At 22.5% G+C, this 16,594-nt stretch overlaps 6 protein-coding genes across 6 annotated transcripts in view; 1 reads left to right on the top strand and 5 right to left on the bottom strand.

Annotated features, from left to right (window-relative positions):
- kif12 (kinesin family member 12) overlaps nucleotides 1-4,666 on the bottom strand; it is a gene marked incomplete at both ends in the record, with an annotated part of 4,688 nt that extends 22 nt beyond the window's left edge. The window contains 3 exons of the mRNA XM_642541.1: nucleotides 1-3,915; nucleotides 4,019-4,519; nucleotides 4,605-4,666. The exon at nucleotides 1-3,915 is cut by the window's left edge and continues 22 nt beyond it. Coding sequence (XP_647633.1) covers nucleotides 1-3,915; nucleotides 4,019-4,519; nucleotides 4,605-4,666 — 4,478 coding nt within the window. The remainder of the gene's footprint in view (nucleotides 3,916-4,018; nucleotides 4,520-4,604) is intronic.
- Nucleotides 4,667-5,304: 638 nt separating this feature from the next.
- DDB_G0268200 (hypothetical protein) lies at nucleotides 5,305-5,718 on the top strand (the record flags this gene model as incomplete). The annotated part of the gene is made up of 1 exon (XM_642540.1): nucleotides 5,305-5,718. The coding sequence occupies one exon, from the start codon at nucleotides 5,305-5,307 to the stop codon at nucleotides 5,716-5,718; it is 414 nt and encodes a 137-aa protein (XP_647632.1).
- A 302-nt stretch (nucleotides 5,719-6,020) lies between these two features.
- On the bottom strand, nucleotides 6,021-9,573 carry DDB_G0268584 (hypothetical protein; the record flags this gene model as incomplete). The annotated part of the gene is made up of 3 exons (XM_642539.1): nucleotides 6,021-6,025; nucleotides 7,858-9,182; nucleotides 9,281-9,573. 3 exons carry the CDS (start codon nucleotides 9,571-9,573, stop codon nucleotides 6,021-6,023), a joined length of 1,623 nt encoding a protein of 540 aa, XP_647631.1.
- A 1,086-nt stretch (nucleotides 9,574-10,659) lies between these two features.
- Nucleotides 10,660-11,722, bottom strand: acpA (subunit of heterodimeric actin capping protein cap32/34; the record flags this gene model as incomplete). Its single annotated transcript, XM_642538.1, has 3 exons — nucleotides 10,660-11,069; nucleotides 11,181-11,374; nucleotides 11,508-11,722. The coding sequence occupies 3 exons, from the start codon at nucleotides 11,720-11,722 to the stop codon at nucleotides 10,660-10,662; spliced, it is 819 nt and encodes a 272-aa protein (XP_647630.1).
- Nucleotides 11,723-12,275: 553 nt separating this feature from the next.
- On the bottom strand, nucleotides 12,276-13,520 carry rpa43 (RNA polymerase I subunit; the record flags this gene model as incomplete). The annotated part of the gene is made up of 3 exons (XM_642537.1): nucleotides 12,276-12,852; nucleotides 12,955-13,141; nucleotides 13,214-13,520. The coding sequence occupies 3 exons, from the start codon at nucleotides 13,518-13,520 to the stop codon at nucleotides 12,276-12,278; spliced, it is 1,071 nt and encodes a 356-aa protein (XP_647629.1).
- A 403-nt stretch (nucleotides 13,521-13,923) lies between these two features.
- On the bottom strand, nucleotides 13,924-16,352 carry DDB_G0268196 (hypothetical protein; the record flags this gene model as incomplete). The annotated part of the gene is made up of 2 exons (XM_642536.1): nucleotides 13,924-16,240; nucleotides 16,345-16,352. 2 exons carry the CDS (start codon nucleotides 16,350-16,352, stop codon nucleotides 13,924-13,926), a joined length of 2,325 nt encoding a protein of 774 aa, XP_647628.1.
- Between the last annotated feature and the right edge of the window lie 242 nt (nucleotides 16,353-16,594).

Genomic DNA, 16,594 nt, shown 5'->3' with positions numbered 1-16,594 from the left:
GAAATCAAATTACGAGGTCTTAGTCCTAAAGTTTTACGTGGAGTTTCTGTTGCCATTTTGGTTATAACATCATCATCGTCATCTTCTAAATAATTCTTTTTTTCATTTACAATTTTTCTTACTCTCTTAATAGTGGCGGCAGAAGAAGAGGAGGAGGAAGTGGAGGAGGAGGAGGAAGAAACTTTTTTAGATGAAACCTTTGAAACAATTGGTACTGGAGGTTTTTTAGTTATTCTTGGTGGAGTGTCAACTTCAATGGGTGAAGATTCTGAACCATTTTCAATTGAATGACTTGCAGTAATTGCTGCAAATCTCTTTAGTTTTGGAGCTGTTGAAGTGGTTGATGTTGAAGAACTAATTTTTGAAGAGGATTTACTAGAGGTGGAAGCTTCTTTTTCTTTTGAAGATTTTGAAGAGAAAATATTTGCAATCTTTTTAGGAGTATCTTTTAAAGAGTCTAAAGTTTTCTTTGAGCTTTTAGAGGTTGAGGTTGAAGTTGAAGTTGTTGTATTGGCAGTGACAGATGGTACAAAATTGGTTTCTGGTTCTCTAAAATGAATAATTACTTGTGGATTCATAAGATTAAAATATTCTTTAGCGTTTGTATTTGGTGATGAATGTGGTTGAAGTTTAGTTGGAGATGGTGAGTTTGGTGATTGTACAGTTTTAATTGGTGAAATTGATTTATTATTATTATTATTATTATTATTATTATTATTATTATTATTATTATTATTATTATTATTATTATTATTATTATTATTGGTTAAAGAAGAAGTTGTTTTTGAGGAAGGTTTTTTAGATATAATAGAAGAAGAGGATGTAGTTTTTTTAACAACTTTTGGTTTTGATTCTTTTTCTTTTTCTCTTTCTTTTTCTAATCTTTCTCTTTCTTTTTCTTTTTCTTTTTCTAATCTTTCTCTTTCTTTTTCTAGTCTTTCTTTTTCTTTTTCTCTTTCTTTTTCTAATCTTTCTTTTTCTTTTTCTTTTTCTAATCTTTCTTTTTCTAGTCTTTCTTTTTCTTTTTCCAATTTTTCTAATTTTTCTAATTTTTCTTTTTCATCAATATTTGTAGTACTAGAATTTAAAGCAGAGGAAGCGATATTAGCAGGGATCATAGCGACTGCTTTAATTCTTTTTATGGTGCCAAAGGATTTAGTTTTCTTTGGTTTTTTAGTGAAAGATTTTGAAGAGGAGTTAAGATCATCATATTCAGAGGCACTATCATCATTTACATTTATATCGGTCCAATTACCATCATTAGCACTACCACCACCAGTAATATTTAAATAGTCATCATCATCGATCTCTTGCATCAATAGACCACTATCACTATATTGATTTGGATCTAGTATTGGACGATCAGGAGTTTGAGATTGAATAGAGTTTGGAGTACCAGGTGCTAATTGAATTGGTGATCCTGGAATATTCAATTGAACTTTAAAACCACCACCAACTGAACTTTCAATATTTGCATTTTTAAATGGAGAATTTGAATGAGCACCAAGTATATTTTTAATTAATGATTTTGATGGTGTTGCTTTAAATTTACCAACTGATGAAATCTTTATTGGTGTTGACATTATTGGTGGTGTTGACATTATTGGTGGTGTTGTTGTTGTCATTGCTGTTGCTGCTGTTGGATGATTATGATTATAATATTGATTTTTAATTAAATTATTATTTCTTTGTTGTTCAATTGATTGATTTGATTTAAATTGCTGTAATTCTAATTTCAACATTCTCATTTCTTCAATAATTTGTAGTTTCTCTTGTCTTTCCATTTGTAATTGATTATTTAGATTTGAAGTTTCAAAATTATGTTGAATCTCTAAATTTTCACGATCTTTTTGAGCATCGGAATTCATTGATTCTTTTAATTGCATCATTTCCAATTCTCTCAATTTAATTAATTCTTGACCTTTGGATTGCATAGATTCAATCTCTGTTAGTAGATTCTCTCTTTCAATTTCCAATTGTTCAGTTTGTAATGTAAATTGTTGGATTCTTTCAAGAGAGAATTGATTATGTTGTCTTTGTTCATCCAATTCAAAAAGTATAGAATTTAATTTATTTTGAATATTATCTCTTTCAGTTTGAACTTCAGTGATTTCAATTATCCATTCATCATCAGTTCTTTTATTAGTTTGTGGTACAATAACCAAAGCTTTATTATTAGCTTCCATGGTTTTTTGTTGTTGTTGTTCTAGTTGTAATTCCAATTTTTCAATTTTACAATTTAATTTATTAGTTTGATTAATATTTACATTTTTAATTAATGATAATTTACTTTGAACTCTATCATGAATTAATTGAGATTCTTTAACTAATCTCTCCTTATATTGATTCTCCAATTCTATATAATTCTTTATTAATTCATTATTAAATTCTTCACGTAATGTTACCTCTGATTCAACAAATTTTATTTCATAATTTGATAATTTCTTTTGATAAATTTGAATTTGATCTAATAATTGATCTTTTTCCATTGATATATAATCAAATTTACCATTGTTATTATTATTATTATTACTTATTGGTAATTGACCAACTGCTAATAAATTATCTAAATGAATTTTCTTTTTAATTTCATTTACAGAATTTTGAAGTTGTGTTATATTGTAATATGCATTATTATTATTATTATTATTATTATTATTATTATTATTTATTGGTTGTTCCATTGATTTTCTTTTTTTTAAAGAAATTGAAGGTGTTGTTGGTGGTGGTGGTAGAAAAACCATTGGTTTAATTTTTGAAAGAGTTGTAATTTCTTTTGCACTTGCAGAAAAACGTAAAACATTTAGAGTTTCTTCAGAATCACATGAACTTGGTGAAACGTTTACAATCATTGATGCTTTACCATTACCACAAAAATATTCTTGACAAATTCTAGTTAAATCAGATTCTCTCCATGGTATTGGATTACTATGATGGATTGATTGTCTTTTTGATGAATGTTGTTGTTGTTGTTGTTGTTGTTGTAATGCTTGTTGTTTTAAACCTTCAATACATTTACCAAGTGTGAATAAAGATGTATTAATACTTGAGCCTTCTTTAAAAGTTTCACCAGTGGTTTCAGTACGTGATGCACGTTCACTACCAGCTAAATCAATGATACAAAGTTTACTACAACGAATTTGGGATGGATGAATATCGGATTTCGGTATATGACGTGGTGATGTAAATAATTTAATTGTGAGTACTGCATGACTACGACTACTTGTGGCATTCAATTTAGTGCCACCAACTTTTCTATTGGATTCACCTTGTTCAACAATATCACGTGCATCCTCTACACTTGATACCAATATCTCTTTCAAACCTTTAATATTAACAACCGAATTATCAGATTCAATCTTTAATGATTGTTTTTTCTTTGATGATGGTGAATCATCTAAAAGATCATATATATTCTTTTTATAAATTTCATAATATGATATCCAAATTGAGTAATTAAATTGGTCTGATATTTGAATTACATCACCATTGGATGTTGCTGTTGTTGATGATGCCGCTGCTGCTGCATTTGTTGTAGCTGTAGTATTTGTTGTTGAAAATGATTCTAATAGGTTACTATTAATTTTAGCATTTGAATCATCTTCATCACTTGAATCAATATTATCAACTTTTGTATATTCATCATCACTTGAATCAGCTAATATATCTTTTGAATCTTTACTATTATTATTGGTACTGTTATTATTATTATTACTTAATGTTAAATTTTCAGTTTTTTTTAAACAATTATTTGGAATACTTTTGAAAATTAAATCTAATGATCTTGGAATAATACCAGGATTACGTTTACTTCCACTAACTGTATAAGTTTTACCAGCATTTGTTACACCATATGCCAATAATAGTACATTATGACCAGTTAAAAATGATTGAATTAATGGATGTGTAATAGTTCTTTTTATTTTTATTAAAAAAAAAAAAAAAGAGAAGAAATATTAGTTTTTTATTTTTTATTATTTTTATTATTTTTTTTTTTTTTTAATATTATTTTACATACTTAAATAGTTGTGGTTGAGTTGTATTTGGTGGTAAAACCGAAGAAAATGAAAATTTATTTGAATCAGAATCAGATCTTGATGATTTGATAGATACAGAGGTTGTATTTAAAACAGTGAAACAATTTGATTCTTTTGATTCAATTTCTTTTTTAGAGAGTGGACGAATACGAAGGTATACACTCATTGGAACTTTATCCTCTGGAAGTAAGATTGCATCTGATGATGAAGTTAATGTTGTACCACTTGTGGAAAATGTTGATTTATTTAAATGTTGTTTAATGGCACTGCCTGAAACAGTGCTATTATTATTATTATTATGATGTTGATGATGATGTTGATGATGATGATTTCCATAATTACTACTATTAAATTTAATAACTGATGCCAATCCTTTAGCTGGCGTTGTAATATTATTATTATTATTATTACTTATAAAATGTATTGGTGATTGTGTATTTTCAAATAACTTTTTTCTAATTGGTGTATTTGTTGGTGAAATTCTACACATAAAAATTTATTAAATTAGTTTTTTTTTATTTTTTATTTTAAAGTAAAAGTTTTTTATTTTATTTTTTGGATATTTACTTTTGATTATCTGGCATCTTTTTATTTGATGGAGATAAAGGAGATGAAATATAATCTTTCATTTTTTTTTTTTTTTTTGATTTTAATTTTTTTTTTTTGATTTTTTTTAATTAAAATTAATTAATTAAATTAAAAAAAAAAATAAAAATTGTTTGTAAAATTATGGATAAGTATTTGGTGTGTTTAAATTCATAAATAAAAAATATAATATTTTGATGATAAGGAAAAAAAAAAAAAAAAAAAGTAAAGAAAAAAAAAATCCAATTTTTTTGTGAAGTTTAAAAAAAAAGGAGGTAAAATTTTTTAACTGTAATATTTTTGAATTTTTTGAAATTCCCCCTTTTTCTTTTTTAAAATATTGACCAACAATCACTACAATTTTTTTTTTTTTAATCACCTTTTTTTTTTAGTTTTGTTTCAATTATAATTTTTAAATTTTAATATATTTTTTAAATTTAAATTTAAATTTTTTTTTTATTTTTTTATTTTTTTTTAAATAATTTAAAAAAAGAATTTTTTTTTCTAAAAAAAGAAATTAAGATTCTATTTTTTTTTTTTTTTTTTTTTTTTTTTTTTTTTTTAAGTGAATAAATTTAAATTTAGAAATGAAAATAAATTATTTTATGTTTTTTTTTTTTTTTTTTATTTAAAAGAATAAATTTAAATGAATAAAAAATAAAAAAATAGAAAAATAAAAAAAATGGATAAATTTTTTATTTTAATAATTTTATTATTAATAATATTAAATAATAATAATTTTGTAAAAACAAAACTATCAAGAGAACAATGCCATAAATGGAGAGAACTAAATCATTTAATTGGAGAAAATCACAAATTTCAAAACAATGAAGATCATTTAATGTTAAATTCAATGTTTAAGAAATACTGTTCACCTCACCCATTAGATTCAAATTTAGAACCAATTGAGGGAACAGATTGTCAAGTGTTAAGAAAAATTTTTACAGATGTTTTAAAAAGAGATAAACTTTTAAATAGGGAACATCACCATAAGAATAAAAATTTAAAATTTAGAAATGACATTATCGATTATTTAGATTCAATTTGTTCAGATAAAACAATTCAAATTGAATTAGAATCTGAAAAACAATTTTAAAAAAAAAAAAATAAAAAAATAAAAAAAAACAAAATAAAAACAAATATATATACCAAAAATTTCTTTTTTTTTTTTTTTTTTTTTTTTTTTTTTTTTTTTTTTTAAATTTTAAAACTAAATAAAGAAAAAAAAAAAAAACTTTAATCTTTTTTAAATTTTATTTATACCTATTGTTTTTGTTGTAATTGCAATTTCTGTTGTTGTTCACAGTTAATGTGATTGTTTCATTATTATTATTATTATTATTTTGTTGACCAGTTATCCTCGTTATCATTAGTTGAAATTTTATTAATTTATTTATATTAAACTAATTAAATTAAATAAATTATTACTATTATTAAATAAAATACACTATTATAAAGTGGTGACCATAAAATAAAATCAATAAAAAAAAATAAAAAAAATATAATAATTTCTAAAAATAGAAATCAAATTAAAAAAAAAAAAACCAAAAATAAAAAAAAAAAAAAAAATTAACCCTTTGTTTTTTTATTTTCCTGAATAGGAAACAAAAACCAAAACAGGAATTTATTGATCCATCATTAAAAAGAGTAAAAATGAAAACAAAAAAAAAATGAAAAAAAAAAAATTTTAATGATCTGAATTCCTTTTTGGTTTATAATAATCTCATCCAAACTTGGTATGAATATAAAAAAAAAAAAAAAAGAAAAAAAAAGTATAAAAAAAGAAAAATTTTCTTTTTAATTTTCATTCATAAAAATAATTCTAACAAAACAGCAACTAATAAAAAAATAAAAATTGAATATATACAAAAAAAAAAGAATTAAATATATATACAAAAAAAAAAGAATTAAAATAGTACTGTCAAAAAAAAAAGTTAATTATTTATAAAAACATTATTAAAAATAATACTAATTTTTATATACTTTTTTTTTTTTTTTTTTTTTTTTTTTTTTTTACTATTTATATAAATATATAGGTGAATTGAATTCCAAAAGAGACTATGCATAATATTGGTTAATTATTCTTTAATTTCAATTTAAAAGTATTTTTTTAAAATTTTTTTTTTAAGATTAATTAAAGAGGGTTTAAAGAGTATTACAAAGATTTTTACTCCAATGGATCATAATTGGAGGGGCATCACAGTTACAATAATCTTTTTTCAACTTTTTAAAAGATAAACAAAACAAAATGGATTAATTTCTATTTTGTTTTAATCTTTTTGTGTAGGTGAATTAAAATTTTGTTTTCTGGAGTTGTCCTTCTTTTACATTTTCATTGTACGCTGGGTGGTTTGAAGCCTTATCATTCACATATACAATGAAGCATCATTAGTGGGTGATCGTGCTGTAATCAGTTAAAGTGGGCAAAGTTGGAGAGTCAGACATGCCTCTCATCCTAATCGAGGAAACGACCGACCACTCCTCATTTACATTCTTTTTTGATAAAAAAGAAACTTCAAACATGTAATATTAATTTATTATGTCAAGTGTTTAGAAGGTAAATGTGCTAATTAGAATATTGTAATTCCTGGGTATTACCTCTTTTCAAAATCATAAAAAAAAAAAAAAAAAAAAAAAAAAAAATATGAAAAAAAAAGAATATTAATCAATCACAACTCAGTAGATTATAGTTCAACAAAAAAAAACAACAACTCAATCAATATGAAAATCAATCATTTTTAAATATTGTCGTAATGAATGTTGTTTTTTTAATACTATAAAACTTTTGTTTTCATAAATCAATAATATCACCTTCAAAAAAAAAGTAAGTTATTTTTTTTTTTCTTTTATTTTTTTTAATAATAATATTACCGTTCACTGAAACTATAACAATTTTAAAAAATTCAAAATACCTAGGTTACATCAATGTTCTTATAAGAAGGCGAAATCCATCCCAAAGAAGTTGTTTTAAACTATATATAGTAAATTAGAATTTAAATTATTTTTTAAAAAAAAACCCTTCAATTATAATTAAATTACAATGTTTAAATAAAAACACCCTTAACTTATTGATCATACAAATTTTTTATTTTTTTTTATTTTTTTTGATAATTATTTATTAATAATTATTTTAATATTTTTTTTTTCTTATTTATAATTTTATTTTTTTTAAATTTCTATAAAAATAATTAAATAAAATAAAAATTTGATATTATTACTATTGGAATTAAAATACAAAGTAATGATAAAGACAATTGAGCTATTAATTTTGAATATTTTGCTGGGAAAAATGAAAAAGTTTTAAAATGAGTAATAATATAATTATTTTCTTCCCAATCAACAGTTTCATAAGATATTTCAGTTAAAATTAATTTTTGATCAGTAGAAAGATTTGAATGATTTGTATTTTTAAATTGAATTGATTTTAAATATAATGCAAATGGTATTATAAAATTCGCAATTGAACCAAAGAATAAACTTGAATAATTTGAAATATTATTTAACCAACTTCCAGTTTGAAATGGTATTACAATAATCCAGGGTAACAATATCGCTATGAAATTAGCATAACAAGGTGACAATAACCTATTCTGAGTTAAATTATAACGTACAATAATACTAAATACAGGTATACTCGATGCTAGTACTATAAAAGGGAATAAATAAACTGTAAATTTTGAAAATAAATTTGAACGATTACTTGAATTGATTAAACTTAATATATCAGATTCAGTAGACATATTTGCAAATGCCAACCCCCCTAAGACCCCCACCAATATGAATATCGCCGTTGAAATTGATGATGATATCCATATTGATTTCTTCACATTCACACTTGGCTTTGATTCATTCACCCATGATGGTATAGTTGTAATATATGCATAATTGAACATACAATTACCCATAATTTGTGAAATACCGCCCATTGTGCCAATGGGTGGCAAATTATCCGCATGCAAACCCAACATAATGAAAATCACAATCCAGCTACCAACAATCACCAACATTATACCAACACATGCTACTTGAATTATTATATTATCATTTAAATTTAAGAATCCTAATGGTACAATAATGGCTATAATCGATAAATAACCCAACGTGAAAAACATGTATTCAGAGAATGGTGAAGACTGTTCAACAGTGATGATATCTACTTCACCAATGCAAATCCACCCATTTGTAAATGAAACTCCACATGTTTTTTTAAAAATAAATAATATTATACTATCCATAACTTGTGCACAAATTATAATTGAAGCTATATTTGAAATTAATAAACTAGCATTTATAAAAATTTGTGATAATATATAACCAAACTTTCCAAAATAAAATCTACATATCATTGTAAACTCTACTCTTAATTGGAATTTACTATTTCCAGGTATTGTTGACATTGATTCAATTATGAATAAACCTGCCAAACTACTTAAAATCAACATTAATAAATATCCAATAAATGTTAATATCCAACCACCTTGTTGAAATTCATAACTTATATTAACCATACCAGGTCCTGTACAATTACCAATTAATAAACAAATTCCTCCAAATGTTCCACTATAATAAAATAAAAATAAATAATTAATTAATTAATTAGTAAAATAAATGATTTAATAATAATTTCCAAAATATATTTATTTAATTGTATATTTTACATTGATTTTAAACCAAATTTCTTTATAAATACTTCATCTTGTTCTTTATTACCAGATATTTCTAATAAATTATATAAATCATCTTTATTTTCTATTTCAACATCTCTTAATAATGGTATTTGATTTTTATCTAATAAATGAGCGGTAGTACTATCAATTGATGAATAAACACTATAATCACTATTTGTTGATTCTGGTGTATAAACTCCTTCTTCTGATCCACTATTATTATTATTAATATTATTATTATTATTATTATTATTATTATTATTATTATTATTTTCATCCATCATTTTTGACTCTATTTAAATAAATAAATAAATTAATAAATAAATAATATTACTATTTTTAAAAATTAAAAATTAAATTATTTTTTTTTTTAATTTTAAAATTATTATTAATAATAATTATTATTTATTTATTTTATTTTATTTATTTTATTTTATTTTATTTTATTTTTTATTATTAATAAAAATATGAAATATAATAATTATATTTATTTTTTTTTTTAAAACAAATAATATTAATGAAATCATAAATAATAAAAAAAAAAATAAAAAAAAAAATTAATAAAAAAAAAAATAAAATAAAATTAATAATAGATAATAATAAATAAAGAATAACAAAGAAACAATCTTTTTTTTTTTATGTAATTACATACCCAAATACTTGGGTTTATTCTTTATATTATTTATGCGACTTTTGTGGTGGTTATATTTGACATTAATGTCTGACGGTCTGAAAGTGTGTAATTTTATTAAAATTATTTACACTTGTTGTGGTAAACTTAGTTCTCTGTTTTTTATTAAAAAATATAATAAAAAAAATTAAAATTATAATTAAATTAAACACATTATTTATAAATTTGGAAATTATATGCCATTAAAAAAAATAAAATAAAATAAAAATAATTAAATGGTGTGGGTGGGGGGAAAAATTGATAATTTGTTTTAGTGGTATGAAATTGATAATTTGGTGTTATTTGGGGGGTGAAGACAAAAAAAAAAAAAAAATAGTAATAAAATATGTAAAAAAAAAAATGATGATCTTAAGATTTATTTAAAAAAAAATAAAAAATAGATATAATGTTGTTGGAATTGTTTTTTTTTTTTTTTTTTTTTTTTTTTTTTTTTTTTTTTTTTTTTTTATTTTTTATTAAAACTACATTTTTATTTATTGTTATACAAAAAAAATAAAAAAAAATTGTAATATTTGAATAGATATTATTTTTGTTATTATAAAAACACATTTTAATTTTTTTTTTTTTTTTTTTTTTTTTTTTTTTTTTTTTTTCTTATTTCTTTTTTTAGTTTTTTTTTTTGGAAAAAGAGAAAAAAAAAAAAAAGAAAAATAATATTGAAGATGAATATTTAATTTATTTAACCTCTGTTTCCGATAGCGGAACCAATTTGGTTGGAAAGGTTCTTTCTCTTTTCTAATTCAGAGTTACCGGTGGCGTTACGGAGGGTGTTTACGACTTCTTTTGTTTTACCAAAGTAAATGGTTTCTAAGGTTTGTCTTAATTTAGATTCCATATCTTCAACCATTTTACCAATGTTTACACAATGTGTATCAACTTCATTGAATGTGTATTCTTTTTCGTCTTGTCTAGTTAAACTACCAGCAAGATTTACTTTACCAGTGTTATCATTATCGGTTTCAATTGATAACATAACAGTTGATGTTAATTTGTAGACTGCTTTATCTTTCTTTCCAAGTTTAACTTCAACAACATGAATTGAATCCCAAGTACCTCTCATTGGTTGACCTTTTTTAGATTGATCTTGAGCTAAAATTTAAAAAAAAAATAAAAATAAAAATAAAAAAACGAAGTTAATATTTAATTTATAAAACTAATAAAACAACTAATAAAAACATTATCATTATAATAATAAATTACTTTTTTTCATTAAAACTACAGCAGCGAAATTATCATCGAGATCCCAACAATAAACAGATGAAACACCACCTTCAAAATATAAGTTAAGATAAATTTCAAAAATTTCATTAGCTTGAACTTCAATATCTCTTAATTTTGATGATGGATAACATGCACCACTTAATGGTGGATCATATTTGTTTGACCATGGTGATCTAAAAATTTAAAATAAAGAAAAATGATTATTAGAAAGTTGTCCATAAGAAAATCTAATTTTTTTTTTTTTTTTTTTTTTTTTTTTTTTTTTTTTTTTTTTTTTTTTTTTTTTTGTTTTATTAATAAACTTACCTGTATGAATCAGCATCTCTATTGTAATCACATAATAAATAATCTTTTTTTGAAACTGCATCATAAGCAACCTTGAGTGGTTGATCAATTGATGATAAAAGGTCTTCAGTGAGATCTGGGACAAGATCAAGGAGACCTGCTAAATTATCTTCAATTTGAGATGGTGGTAAACGTCTCATTAAATCGAGACAACAACTTAATTGCTTTTCTGTCATCTTTTAATAAATAATATATATGAAAAAAAAAAAAAAATAAATATGAAGTGAATAATATACAATTTAAAAAAAAAATTAATATCAAAAAAAAAAAAAACCAAAAAAACCAAAAAAAAAAAAAAAAAAAATTAAAAAAAATTTTTAAAAAAAAAAATTGATTTTTTTTTTTTTTTTTTTTTTTTTTTTTTTTTTCAATAAAAATCAAAAAGTGGGTCAACCCACCACTTTTTTTTTTTTTTTTATAAAATTTATTTTTTTTTAAAACTATTTTTTTATTTTTTAATATGTTTTTAAAATCAAAATAATTAATTAAATTCATTGTTTTTTCTATGAAATTAAATTACTATTTCCTCGTTTTATATTTACTTATTTATTTTTTTATATTTTTTTTCTTTTTTTTTTTTTTTTTTTTTTCATTAATCCAGATTTAACCAGAAAATTAAATCCCTTAAAAAACTGGAAATTGCAAACACACCCTCAATAAATTGAAAGTAATTTTTTAAATTTTTTTTTTTTTATTTTAAATTTATTTATTTATTTTTAAAATTATTATTTATTTCTTTTTCTTTTTCTTTTTTTCTTTTTCATCTTCACTTGATTCTGATGATGATTCAACTTTTACTTTTTTACTTGACTTTTTTGAAGATGATTCTTTTTCTTTTTTAGTTGATTTTTTCTTTTTATCTTCTTCACTTTCGTCACTTTCATCACTGGAATCTTTCTTTCTCTTTTTAGATTCTTTTTCTTTTTTAATATCTTTATCTTTCTTTGATGATTTTTGTTCTTCTTCTTTAACGACGACCTTTTTGGATTCAACTTTAACTGAAACTATTTTTGGTTCTTCTTTTATGATAATTGGCTTTGGTTCTTCTTCAGATTCTTTTTCTGAGTCGTCATCAAATTTAGTTATATTATTATTATTTTCAGTATTTATTAAAGTAGTATTATTATTTCCATTATTATTATTATTATTATTATTATTATATTTATTATTCTTTACATTTTTATTTGGTGTTTCATATTGTGATCCAAATTGTAATGATTGATTCTCATCAAATCCTATTATACCAGTTGATGTTAAATCTGTCATATCACCTTGAATTCCAATATTATGTCTATCTGCGCTTACACTATAAATAATTAATAGTTAATAAAATGTTAATATTATGTATGTATGTATGTATGGGAGAAATGAATTAATTAATTATTTTGAATAATAAACAAACACTTACTCAATAACTTTGAATGCAATTTTAGTACCAACAGAGATGGTTGCTTTTGTTTGTTTATTCATAAACATATTTGAACTATGATCAAATGCAAATGATTTTGGAATATTTGATTTTGGAATTGATGCTGAAATTGTACCAAATACTAATAAAGAAATATGTGTTGTTGAAACTCTTTTAACGACACCATCTATAATAATAAAAAATAAAATTAGTATTATTTTTATTATTTATTATTTATTTTAAATTTTTGATACTTTACTTAAAATTTGATCTTTAAATGGTTTGAAAACTAAAAATTTAACATGAATATTCATACCAAGATACGGTGAATCATAAAATATTTTTGCTTCTTTATCAGTGTGAATTACATCATAATATGAAATGATGATACCACCTAATTCAGTTTTATATTTAAATACTAAACGATCTAACATTGATTTTGTACCACTACAAAGACTTTGTGTATCCATTGGTGGTAATTGAAGTGATAATTGAACTTTCATCTCTTCAAAACAGTTTTCAACTGGTTTAATTAATGGATTAACTGATACAATTTTACTTGTCATTTTATTTATTTATTTATTTATTATTATTATTAAATAATAACAATAACAAAAAAGACGAAAAAATTATAAAAATAAAAAAATAAAATAAAAAATAAAATAAAAAAAAAAAAAATTAAAAAACGAAAATTTTTTTTTTTTTTTTTTTTTTTTTTTTTTTTTTTTTTTTTTCATTTTTTTAACCGAATCAGAATTTTGTGGGATTAAAAAAAAAAAAAAAAAAAAAATAAAAATAAAAATGAAATTTTTAGATTTATCTTTTTTTTACAAATTGTTTATATAAAAAAAAAAAAAAAAAGAATAAACATCTTAAGTAATTTTTTAAAATTTGATATTTGATTTTGTATTTTAAAATATATAATTCATATATTCACTTTTATTATTATTATTTTTTGTTTTTATTTAACTAAAAAACATCTTCAGTAATTTTTAAAATTTGATTTGGATTAATATTTTTTAAGATTTGATATTGTTTTGAACGTTGCCAATAAATTTTAATTTCAGTAATTTTTGGACAAAAATTAAGACCGAAATGAGTTCGAAAAGAGTTTTGAGCTGAAAAGTGAACACCTGATTCAACATCACGAAATTGAGTTTTTTTACAAGCAGTGATTGTAATTCTTGAACCAAAACCATGAGCATTCTCATTAATACCAATCAATTCAATCTCTAACCAATTTCTACCGGAATTTAAATTTTTAAATAATTGAACTGGACCAACATCAAAGGGTGGTGAACCTTTACCATTGGTAACTAGTAAATCCAAGTAACCATCATTGTTATAATCTGCCATTGTTACTGATTCACCTTTACCAAATGTTGAACCACCAGCACCGACACCATCAGCCCTAATTGAGAAATTACCACCATCACCATCATTGAAAATCATTACATTGGGTGAATTTGAGTGAGTTAGATGAGTGACTAAATAAATGTCTAAATTGAAGTCATTATTGAAATCGGCAACTACCAATGAACCGCATTTGGTGGTATTATCACTATAGATATCTAAAAGTTTCCATTTTAATTTCGAAGATTTTCTAATACCTGGTTGATCTTGAATTCTCTCTTTATCATTCTCATATAATCCATGATTATAATAGATGGAAACTATACAAGTACCATGATAATTCCTAGCGATGATAACATCTTGCCAACCATTACCATCCATATCACCAAATGCCAAATCACTAACAATTGATATTAAACCAGTTTTAGCCGAAGAAGGTACCCATCTAATTGTGGAATTTTCAATTGCAACTTGATGTTTCTCAACTTCATCAGTATTCAATGGAAAAAAGGATGAGGTTACATCGGTGAATGCTTTATATGGGTCATCTCTATTGGTATGGTAAACTTTGAATGGAAATGTGTAACTTATTAACAATAGTTCCAATTCACCATCATTATCTAAATCAGTTTGTCTAACGAATAGAATCATTGTAACTATATTCATACCAACGAATTTACTAACATCAAAGAATTGGCCACCTTTTTTTTGTCTAAAAAGTGCACTATCACCCTTACCATCCGATCTTTTCTGTGAAGATACAAATGCATCCAACTCACCATCACTATCATAATCTAACCATGTTATAGTTCTACCTCTTGCAAATGGATAATCAATTGATCTTTTTACAGCTTCTTCTGACCAAAATTGGGGAGAATCTCCACTTGAATTAGAAGTACCACCACCAGTACCACCACCACCATAATTAACATATAAATTATTTGGTAATGAACTTGTACCGTACTTTGCACCTGTTGTCTCTAATAGATCTAAATTTCCATCTTTATTAAAATCAGCCCATGCTGAGGCATGTTTATCCAAAAATTTCATTTTATCATATCCTTTTATATAATTTGATGAAACATCTCTAAATGATGTACCATTTTCATTTAAAAATAATCTAGATGGCCAATAATGATTACCAATATAAAGATCAATCCAACCATCACCATTAAAATCACCCCAACTACTACCAAAACTTGGTGCAATATAAACATCATTAACATCGATCAATACTTCTTCAAATGAAAGTTTTGCTCTTTTTGAAACTTTAAAATTTGAAACACCACTTGATGGATTTCTTAAAATTAATAAATTTGAATCTTTAATATCATCATCACTAGCACCACCAGCACCAACACCACTGCCATTTTCAAATGATGAAAATTTTGATTTTATTGGTGATGTATTATTTAATTGATCATGAATACCAATAAAATTATATTTAGTTCTATAATTATATTTAAATTTTGAACACATTAATTTAATTGAATTGGCTTCTTTTATACATCTTGGTGATTGTACAATATTTGGATCATATTTTAATTCTTGAATTCTCATCATTGTTTCTAATGATAATAACTTAATATTATCATCTTCAATATATTCATCATAGTAATAATCACCACCATCATAATCATCATCATTGTAATTATCACTACTCGAGATTAATTGAGGTCTATTGTTACTACTTCTTTTACAACCCCAATTTTCACTGTCACCACCTAATTCTATAAATCTTCTTTCCAACAAATTTATATACGAACCAAGTTCTTCCAATTCTATTTGTTTTTGTGAACTGATAATCTTTTCTTTTTGTAATTGTTCACTTAATTTAATAACATCATATTGAAATTTAAATAAAACTATAAATGATACTAATATTATGAAAACTATTGATTTATTTCTTGTAAAATAATTAACTTTATAAATTCTATTATTATTATTATTATTATTATTTAAAAATAATTAGAAAAAAAAACAATAAATATACTTTGTTGTTTAAGAGATTAATATCTTTTTTTTTTTTTTTCTTACCTTCTCATTATGGTAAGTCTTATTTCTTGGATATTTTATTTTTTTATTATTTTTTTTTTTATTATTTATTTATTTATTTAAACAATTTATTTTTAGATTTTTAATTTTTTTTTATTTTTTAAACATTTATTTTTTATTTTATTTTATTTTTTTATGTTATTTATTTTTAAAATGTTATTCGTTTAGTTATTTTTATTATTTTATTTTTTATTTGACATTTATTATTTATTATTTTTTTAATTGAATTGTT

Source organism: Dictyostelium discoideum (genome assembly GCF_000004695.1).
Source record: "Dictyostelium discoideum AX4 chromosome 1 chromosome, whole genome shotgun sequence".
NCBI classification, from domain to species: domain Eukaryota; phylum Evosea; class Eumycetozoa; order Dictyosteliales; family Dictyosteliaceae; genus Dictyostelium; species Dictyostelium discoideum.
This window is presented reverse-complemented; position numbering and strand designations above follow the sequence as displayed.